General features: G+C 41.3%; 1 protein-coding gene across 1 annotated transcript; it reads right to left on the bottom strand.

Annotated features, from left to right (window-relative positions):
• Positions 1–1,758: 1,758 nt before the first annotated feature.
• On the bottom strand, positions 1,759–2,334 carry LOC118481645. The gene has a single exon (XM_035976806.1). The coding sequence runs from the start codon at positions 2,332–2,334 to the stop codon at positions 1,759–1,761; it is 576 nt and encodes a 191-aa protein (XP_035832699.1).
• Between the last annotated feature and the right edge of the window lie 8,579 nt (positions 2,335–10,913).

The following is a 10,913-nucleotide window of genomic DNA, read 5'->3' as shown; positions in this document are numbered from 1 at the left end:
ATGGGTTTCCCACCAATTTGCGGCCCACTCAATCGGGCTTGTGTAGTCCGAGGCAGGTGAGGCCCAAGAACAAAGTGGTTTTAATGTTTTAAAAAAGGAAAACAGTGTACGTTTGGGATTATTTGTGCGACCAGATCAAGAGTAACATTGGGGACCAGTTCCTTAATGTGTCGTCAGAAGCATGTAGGTCAAAATACGAGTGTGCGATTGAAAAGAAGATTTAGGAATTTATATAACTAAGTGTACGACAGATGGACATATCCCAAATTTTGTGCAACTATTCTACATAGGTTTCTAAATACGGTTTTGTCTTATCTGTGATTATTAATTCATGCATCCAATAAAAAAACTTGATTCACTTTATTGCCCCTAATGTGATTACATAACAAGGGAGTCAAGTCCAAATTATTGTGTGCGATTACCGAGAATGTGCGACTCATGTTGAGCACAATATTGCTCATTTTGTTTGTTTCCGAGGGTGGTCCCCACATCACATTCAGTGTGCGGTCCCCATGTTTATTTCCTTTGTGCGACCTGCATCCTTGAGTTGTACCCCTGGCATTGCCCGGTTGTACATTTTTATGAAGATGCATTACACTTGATTCCCAGTCGGATTTCATCACCGGACTAATCATTACCATTCAAATGTATGTATCGTGTTTTCGTTCTTCAACAACCATATTATTTCATTGATTTCTTATTAAAAACCACTACTCATTCTTTAAACAATAGGTCGCATACAGGCACACCCAATCTCAATTACATAAGGTTTTAAGATTTGATGGTGTTCGATCCAGAGGTTTATTTTGAAGAAAGCTGGGACCTTTATTCACATCTATACCCTAAGCATCAGATTCATTATCAATGGAACCTACTTATTACCAGATCTATCATTCCACACGTTATATTTGAACACATTAATCCTCTTCCTATTTATGTTTTAGCATGAACCATCAACATTTGCACATCATCGCTCAACAATATTCAAATCCACAAGTGTTAAAAAAAACATACTAACATGGAGAGTGAGATTATAGGTGGAAGAAGGAAAACATTAGGAATCTTCAAATGAGCAGAAAGGTCTTCAAGAGAGAGAGAGAGCGAGAGAGTTGTGCTTGGAGATCAAAGGTTGTTGAAGGATGTAAAGCTGAAATAAGAGGATGATATCCACTGATTTGAGAGGAATGAAAAGGAATGTTTTGAGGAAGAAGAAGGAATGTTTTGGTGAGGATTGTAGCCGACAATTTGCAGAGAAAAGTTCTAGGGTTTTGGAGCAATTAGTGTTTATATACCCCACCTAATTTATGTTGGGTGGAATCAGCTGGCAGGAGTGTGTGTGTGTGTATGTTGCACAATGGTTCTAATCATGTGAGAATTTGAGAGGCCGTTTAAGTGTGCGACGGGTTTCAAGAGGGTGTGCTATATAATGGGCTCACTAATTATGTTAGCCCGCTAAGGGTGTGTGAATGACAATCATTATTCTAATAGTAAAAATAATGATTGTTGACACAATATTCCACATAATTCAAATATGAAAACCCATTTTATATTAATGTCATATTTTAACCAGAACAAAAAGGAATGTGTGGGTTGTCACATCATCCCCATATCAACAGAAATTTCGTCCCGAAATTTTAGTATACGGATTCTAGACAACTGGGTGTTCGCATGGGGTGTCACATCATCCCCTACTTAATTGGGAATTTCGTCCCGAAATTCAGCTGTAGCCTTAGTGTTGGGAGTATGGTTTGCGAATAACTAAGGATAGTTGGGCATCATTTGGTCTTCCCGTTCCCAGGTAAACTCTGGGCCACGACGAGAATTCCAATGAATGCGAACAATAAGTATCTTGTTGTGCTTAAGTGTCTTGATTTCCTTATCTATAATTTTAACTGGTTCCTCGATGAAATGCAGCTGATCATCGGTAGTGAGTTCCTTAAAAGGAACGATAAGGGTTTCATATGACAAACACTTCTTCAGATTCAATACGTGGAAAACGTTGTGTACCACATTTAGCTCGTCAGGCATATTCAGTTTGTTAGCCACCTTACCGATTCTCTCGGTAATTTTGAAAGGTCCAACGTATCGCGGATTAAGCTTGCCCCTTTTTCCAAAACGTACCACGCCTTTCCTAGGTGAGCCTTTTAGTAGAACCCGGTCCTCGACATGGAATTCTAAGGGTTTCCTACGCTTATCGGCGTAGCTTTTCTGACGGCCTCGAGCCGCTGCCATGCGTTGTCTGATCAGGGCAATCTTTTCCTTTGTGTCGACTACGAGTTCCGGGCCGGTAATTTGGCTTTCGCCAACTTCCGCCCAACACAAGGGAAACGACATTTTCGTCCGTACAATGCCTCAAATATAGCTGCCTGAATGCTAGTGTGGTAGTTGTTGTTATAAGAGAATTCTACCAGGGGTAGGTGTCATTCCCATCCATTTCCAAAATCAATAACACATGCTCGCAACATGTCTTCGAGTGTCTGGATGGTACGTTCGGTTTAACCATCAGTCTGCGGGTGATAAGCAATGCTCATGTCTAAGCGTGAGCCAAAGGATCTATGCGTAGCTTGCCATAACTCATATGTGAAACATGGGTCACGATCGGAGATGATAGAAATTGGAACTCTGTGCCTGGAAACTATTTCTTTCAGATAGATGGCTGCAAGTTTCGAATACTTGTCTGTTTCTTTGATCGCAAGGAAGTGTGCAGACTTGGTTAAAGGATCTACGATCACCCAAATGGTATGGTTTCCACTTTGAGACCTTGGTTAGCCGGTTACAAAATCCATGGAAAGTTGTTCCCATTTCCAGGTTGGCAACTCAGGTTGCTATAGTAGTCCAGACGGCTTCTGGTACTCGATCTTGACTCTAGCGCAAGTCAAACACTTACTGACGTACTTTGCGATGATTACTTTCATGTTTGGCCACCAATATAAGGTTTTAAGGTCCTGATACATTTTATCAGCTCCAGGATGTATCGAGTAGCAAGACTTGTGAGCTTCATCCATCACAAACTCTCGAAGATTCCCATAAAGTGGAACCCAGATACACTCCATAAAGTAGTAGACGCCATCATTCTTGAGTTCAAGTTGCTTCTCCATGCCACGCAGTGATTCTGCTAGCAGGTTTTCTTCCTTTAATGCCTTGGTTTAAGCGTCAGGAATAGTTCAAGAAGGTTCGAGCGAATAGTGAGCTGAAGCGCGCACACACGCTTTGGCTTAGTGTCCTTACGACTGAGGGCATCGGCTACTACGTTGGCCTTTCCTGGACGATAGTCGGTAGCGCACTCTTAATCATTTAAAAGTTCAACCCATCGGCGTTGATGCATTAATTCCTTTTGATTGAAGTTATGCTGGAGACTCTTGTGATCGGTGTAAATTGTACATTTGGTACCGTACAAGTAGTGTCTCCATATCTTGAGTGCGAACACTACGGCTCCCAGTTCCAAGTCGTGAGTAGTGTAGTTCTTTTCGTGAATCTTGAGTTATCGTGAGGCATAAGCTATAACATTCTTACGCTGCATCAACACACATCCAAGCCCTTGTATAGATGCGTCGCAGTAAAACAACGAAGTTGTTGGTGCATATGGCTGTTGACTTCGTCTTATGTCTTGTATCGTGTCATGTAACTAGATAGATAGACCAGGACGCGTTGTACGAGAGAAACGGGAAACACGTCTGAACCAGCCACTTCACACGAAGTGACCAGTTCGTGTGACCTGGCCAGGTCGTGCGACCTGGACCAGATCGTATGGGATGGTTCATGCGATCTGGATTTCCTATAAATAGGTGAGTCTTGGATTTCATTTGTAACTTTCTGATTCCGGAGACGAAGCTCTGCCGAAGTGTCGAACGATCTGTAAACACTATCAAATCAATACAATCGACAGTTAAAGTGATTCTAAGTGTGAATCTAGCTGATATAACATCAATACGTCTGATTCCGCCTTTCGTATTGATCGAGAACTCTTCTGATCGACTCGTTTGATCGAATCCCCGATCCTACAAGTGGTATCAGAGCTCAGGAGGAAGAGTTCTTATCATTTCAGCTTGATTTCTTCAAAAACAACTTTTTTCTACTCATTTTCTACACTTTTTCTTCAAAATTTCAACGAATTTACGGTTAAAATGATCTAATTTTGTGACATAACACGTAAAACAAAGTTTTAATCAATTTGTGAACAAATCAGAACCAAATTCAAGCTAAAACCTGATCAAAATGATGAAATTTTGGACTTAGAACTTCCAGATCGTTTGAACACACACCAAATCGTGTGAAAATACCCTCAGATCGTTCGGAACTCGGACAGATCGTTTGAAAAGTGTGGTCAGGTCGCACGGTTTGATCCAGGTCGCTTGAAATCTCACAAGTTCGTGTGAAACTAGGTCTTGGTCGTTTGGAGGTGAACCAGGTCGTGTGGGGTGAGTTATAAGCTACCAGGTCGTGGGAAACTTCTTCAGGTCGTGTGAAAATTTCAGGTCGTTTGGGTTTGAACCTGGTCGCACGGATTGAACTTCAAGTCGTTTGAAAATTTTGTCGTTGTGAATTTTTAAAACCGAAACATGGATTCTGAATTTTACAACGCATTTGCTACCCCGATCACTATGTGTCACACCCCGATTTCCAAGTGTCTCACCGGTGGGCCCGGTGGGGGATTACCGTGACGTAGTTAGCAACAATATAGTCAAACCACACAATATGAATGCACAGCGGAAGCAATAAGATAATATATTTCAACGTTAAGTGTAATATCAAAGTATCACCAATGTTGAAACCAAATCCACAGGGGATCAATAAAAAATAACAAAAGTATTGTTCGACAGACTTCAGGCATCTTAAGCTTGCGAGACTTCTAATGATGCTACGGAGAAATCCCAGCCAGTTATGCTTAGTACCTGCATTTAGTCTTTTTGGGGAAAATACGTCAGTTTACACTGGTAAATACATTCAACTGACACTTTTGTAAAATGTTAATAAAAATTGATTTGAATGCACAAGGCACAAATTCTTTTATAACTTGGGAGAATTATTTAAATATATAATCTTGTAAAGAATTACATTTTTGCTATGCGTTCGGTCGCCCGGATCGAGTCCGAGTTAAAGATCAATAGACACACCACATAGCATATACCGTGGCGGGTAACCAACGGCTACACCTTTATAAATTATAGACATAATGCCGGGTGTACGCCTACACCCGGTTGTCGAGGTCGTGGCCATTTCGTAAAATGATGCCAAGGATATCCGGGACATGGTCATTAAGCCCCCAAAGGCGTAAAGCCAACAAAACAAGTTTTTAAACGGGTCACATTGATAATACCTAACTACTAATGAGTTGGGGTCAATTGCCCGACCAAGCGGTATTTTAAATACCGTAACCCAAGCCCGTATAACGGAAAAATAAGTTAAAAGTATTTACCTTTGCAAGTATAATCCTTAATTGAATAAATCACAGATAGCTTTTACTGGTCTCCTATTCTGAAACGAAGGTTTTAAAATAATCTATTAGAATTCTAACGGGTCTTTATATTGGCCGCAGCCTAGACCGGTCAGTTTCAAAGGATAGTTACGGTTTAATCGCGTGAAAGGCGAAAACCGTGAATGGAATGTGATTTAGACCCAACAAGTTTGAAGACTTGTTTTATATGGGTATTATAATCACACTCTGGAATTTGGGGTCAAAACAATATGGTTTGACCCGTTTCGGCTAACTTATGTATACTAGTTACATAAGTCGAATCGTGCGCGCAAAAGGCGTAACGGGTAACCGTAAGAGTCTTACACAGGTTTCCTAAGTCAATATGCTTTAAAGAGGTTGTGGTATCATTAGGATACCTTCCACGATGCCCGTAACGAGTTTAAATCTATTTTATGCCCCGAAGGGGTTTTTCGGTCATTTTAAAGATTTTAAAAGGGGTTTCTGAGTTCTACAGGAAATCTGAGTTTCCCGAACAGTTTATAAGGTCTAAAATACTTTATTTATTATTTAAAATCAGTAGCAACTGGAATTGGGTCAAAAGACCTTGTAGAACTCAAGTTACGGCCGAAAAGGGTATATTCGGTATTTACCGAACCGTTGCCATAACCGCAGGTTATGAGCAGGCTAAAAATAATTAAAAAGCTTTAAAATTCCCAAAATATTATTTTACAACAGTGGGTAAAAGGTTTGGTGTCGAAATCTTGGTTTAGATAGGCGTTACGCTAATTGCGCCATTTAATTACTAAGTTTCCGTAATTTGCGCTATTTAGCATAACTCCTATTCTAGACCTCGGATTGACGTGAAATTTTAGGGACATGCTTAGAAATCGGTAACTAAGGTTATGGTTCTTTCACATGTCCGAAATTCTCGTTTTTATTTAGAAAGGGCGTTACGGTCAACTTTTAAGAATTTAACGGAAATGTGTAAACGACTCGGACAAACGACGAACCGGTCACAGAGGGTTATACCATCATGTAACCTGGTCCTAAAAGAGTCCTAAGGTATATCTAAATCATACTTTAACGGGTCAGAACTGAAGTCAATGCAAAAGTCAAAGCTTTTGCTCCGAACAGGGTCAAAATGGTAAATGGTCGGATCAAACAAGCTTAGACTTGTTAATATACCTATTATCATGTTTTATATGTGTTTAAACAGGTTTCATATCAACTACATTACTGATTATGCAAGAATTCGCAAAATAGCACTTCTGTTGACTTTTTCTAAGCACGTTTGACTCGACATTCGGACTAGTTAGAGTGGGATTCAGAGGGTGCCCTTTTAGGGGTTTAAAGCACACATGATTACCAACATATAACTATCTTTGATTCAACAAATTACTGGACCATTTGTAATTTATCGCAAAGTCAATCGTTAATTACGACAGATTGACTTTCGAGCTAAACTAAGCATAAACTAAGCCATAAGAGGGTTGGCATACTTACAGAAGCTTGGTGCACGACTTAGAATGTTAGAAGAAAGCTTGAGAGCTCCAGGAATGATCAGATGAGTATGTTTTGAGGTGTGTTTCACTTATGCACAATGTAAGGCCTTTTATAGTAAAGTTTCATGCATAAGATCATTACAACTCACCCTACAAGGGTTTATAGATGATCAGCAGGTGGCCCTGGGTGCTAGGGGGCATGTAGAGGGCGCCCATGCTTCATTAATTGCCTCTATGATCGTTCACTAGCTCAAATAGCAAGTCTTTCCAAGAATTCTGCATTTGGGACTGTCACGCGGCCCGCATGAGAGATCAGGCAACATGTACGCGGGTCGCCTAAATCCTCAGGTCAGAACGCGTAACTGAAGGAGGCTCACGGCCCGCGTAAACTTACTTGATTCCTTTACGCGGCCCGCCTTAGGTCTGTTTTCAAAGATTTTATAATCTTTTGTAATGATTAACCAAATCTTTCGTAATCATTAACCTGACCTTTCGGGTTCGAAGGGGTAACTTTGCGATTTGGCTCTCGGTTAATTACAATTAAGGGCCTTGTGACTTTTACCCGCGTTGTTAAGTCCCCGGTTAGTTTGATTACTATCCGAAAAGCCTTAACTTTTATTGTTGACGCTTTTAACCCCTCTCATACGAAGTTGATCATAACTTTCTCGTTTTAAAATGGAACTTCGCGAGATTTACGTAGTATATTCTAGTGAGCGTATTTTATTGTTACAAAGCCTCGGGTTCGTCATAGGTTCACTCAGAGGTATAAATTAAACATGTTGACACAATTAACCCCTGTAGCTTGTAATCTCTCACTTTCTCCCGCGTTTCGCTCCGTACGATCCATGATTTATTCGTTTGAAGGTACGAGCATCATTTAGGGTTACTATACAGTATATTTACCCTCCATTGACATTTATAACCCTCGAATTTACATACTTTCAAGGTTTGTTAACTTTAGTCCTTTATTAAATATTTAATGCCACTTGTAAACTCATGACACGTGTTAACACATTATTGGACACAAAAATTTCGAGGTGTTACATCCTCACCCCCTTAAAATAAATCTCGACCCGAGATTTACTCAAACAAATAAGGGTATTTTTCTTTCATTGTGGCTTCAACCTCCCACGTGAATTCGGGACCTCTACGGGCATCCCACTTGACCTTTACTATAGGTACATGCTTTCTTCGAAGCTTCTTTACCTTTCGATCTTCAATCGACAAAGGTTTTTCCACAAATTTTAAGCTCTCATCTATATGCACATCTGTATGAGGTATCACCAATGATTCATTAGCGAAGCACTTCTTTAGATGGCAGATGTGGAACACATTGTGAATTCCATTGAGCTCCTCCGGTAAGTTTAACTTGTAGGCAACCGATCCGACACGTTCGATAACCTCGAAAGGTCCTATGTATCTCGGGCTTAGTTTGCCTTTCTTACCGAAACGCATCACCCCCTTCCAGGGTGATACTTTTAGTAACACTTTATCACCTACTTCGAAGTGAAAATCTTTACGCTTTGAATCTGCGTAACTCTTCTGCCTATCTCGGGCAGCTTTAAGACGGTCTCGAATCTGAACAATCTTGTTCGTTGTTTCGAAGACTATCTCTGGTCTTGATAACTGGACCTCTCTAACTTCCGCCCAACAAACAGGCGATCTACACTTTCTACCGTATAATGCCTCAAAGGGCGCAGCCTTTATGCTGGTATGGTAGCTATTGTTGTAGGAGAACTCGATTAGTGGTAGATTCTTATCCCAATTACCACCTAAATCGATAGCACATGCACGAAGCATGTCTTCCAATGTCTGAATAGTACGCTCACTCTGACCGTCTGTCTGAGGATGGTAAGCCGTACTAAAATTCAAACGTGTGCCCAAAGATTGCTGGAAACTTTTCCAAAAATGAGACGTGTATCTAGTATCTCTGTCGGAGATAATAGACACCGGTATGCCATGTAAGGCTACAATCTTATCAACGTATAACTGGGCTAACATGTCGGAGCTATAAGTCTCCTTGATGTGTAAGAAATGAGCTGATTTAGTCAGTCTATCGACTATAACCCATATTGTGTCATTTCCTTTCCTCGTCTTGGGTAACTTGGTAATAAAATCCATAGTTACACATTCCCACTTCCATTCCGGAAGTTCAGGCTGTTGTAGCAAGCCAGACGGCTTCTGATGCTCAGCCTTGACTCGCGCACAAGTTAAGCATTTGGCTACATAAGCGGCTACAGACTTTTTCAAGCCTATCCACCAATAATTTGCCTTTAGATCCTGATACATTTTATCTGCTCCAGGATGGACAGAATATTTGGAACTATGGGCCTCCTGGAGGATAACATCTCGTAGTCCTCCATAAATAGGAACCCATATTCGCCCATTCAATCATAATATTCCGTCTTTGCTAAGAGTTAACTGCCCCTCAGTTACTCCCAGCTTCTCTTTAGGATAGTTAGCTTCTAACACAGCTTCTCTGTGCAGCTAACACCCTTTCAATCAAATTATTCTTCACTTCAATGCTCTTAGCATTGATTCGGATGGGTTTCACCCTTTCCTTCCGACTTAAGGCATCAGCGACTATATTCGCTTTGCCGGGATGATACCTGATTTCACAATCATAATCATTTAAGGTCTCCATCCAACGGCGTTGCCTCATATTTAATTCCTTCTGATTAAACAGATGTTGAAGGCTCTTGTGATCAGAATAGATCACAAACTTGATACCATACAGATAATGCCTCCACAGCTTTAGTGCAAACACAACGGCACCCAGCTCCAAGTCATGGGTGGTGTAATTCTTTTCATGCACCTTTAACTGTCTAGAAGCATAGGCAATAACCTTGCCTTTCTGCATAAGCACACATCCCATGCCAGTGTGTGATGCGTCGCAGTAAACTACGAACTCTTTGGTACCTTCTGGTAGCGTTAGCACAGGAGCATTGCTCAACTTTTGCTTCAGTATATCAAAGGACTCTTGCTGCTTAGGGCCCCAAACGATCTTTTCCTTCTTCTTGGTCAAGGAAGTTAAGGGCGCAGCAATCCTTGAAAAGTTTTCAATGAAACGCCTGTAATATCCTGCTAACCCCAGGAAACTACGAATCTCAGTAGGCGTCTTTGGCTCTTGCCAATTCGTGACAGCCTCTACCTTAGCGGGATCCACCTGGATACCACGCTCGCTGACAACATGTCCTAGAAATTGGACTGCTCGTAGCCAGAATTCGCACTTAGAGAATTTGGCATAGAGTTTCTCATGATGTAGAAGTTTGAGAATACAGCGAAGGTGTTTCTCATGGTCAGCTTGGTTCTTAGAGTAGATAAGAATGTCGTCGATGAAAACGATGACGAATTTGTCTAGGTATGGCTTGCAGACGCGATTCATGAGGTCCATGAACGCAGCCGGTGCATTAGTGAGCCCGAAAGGCATCACGAGGAACTCATAGTGACCGTAACGAGTCCTAAATGTTGTTTTATGTATGTCTTCATCTCTGACTTTCAGTTGATGGTAGCCTGACCTCAAGTCAATCTTCGAGAAATAACTTGCCCCTTGTAGCTGATCGAACAAATCGTCGATCCTCGGCAAAGGATATCTAATCTTTATTGTGACCTTATTAAGCTCGCGATAATCGATGCACAGACGCATCGATCCGTCCTTCTTCTTAACAAACAGGACAGGTGCTCCCCAGGGAGACGAACTAGGTTTGATGAAACCTTTAGCTAGCAGTTCATCCAGCTGGGTCCTCAACTCCTTCATTTCGGTTGGTGCCAGCCTGTAAGGCGCTCTAGCAATAGGTGCTGCTCCAGGGATGATATCGATCCTAAATTCCACTTGCCTATCCGGTGGCAAACCAGGTAGATCTTCAGGGAAAACTTCTGGATATTCCGAAATGACGGGAATGTCTTCTATCTTCGGTTTAGGCTCTTCAATAATCACCTGTGCCATGTAGATGACACAACCTTTCTTTAGACATTTTGAAGCCTTGAGCATAGTC

The sequence above is a fragment of the Helianthus annuus genome, chromosome 9 (genome assembly GCF_002127325.2).
Source record: "Helianthus annuus cultivar XRQ/B chromosome 9, HanXRQr2.0-SUNRISE, whole genome shotgun sequence".
Lineage (NCBI taxonomy): Eukaryota > Viridiplantae > Streptophyta > Magnoliopsida > Asterales > Asteraceae > Helianthus > Helianthus annuus.
The sequence above is the reverse complement of the archived record's forward strand: the minus strand, read 5'-3'. Positions and strand labels throughout refer to the sequence as shown.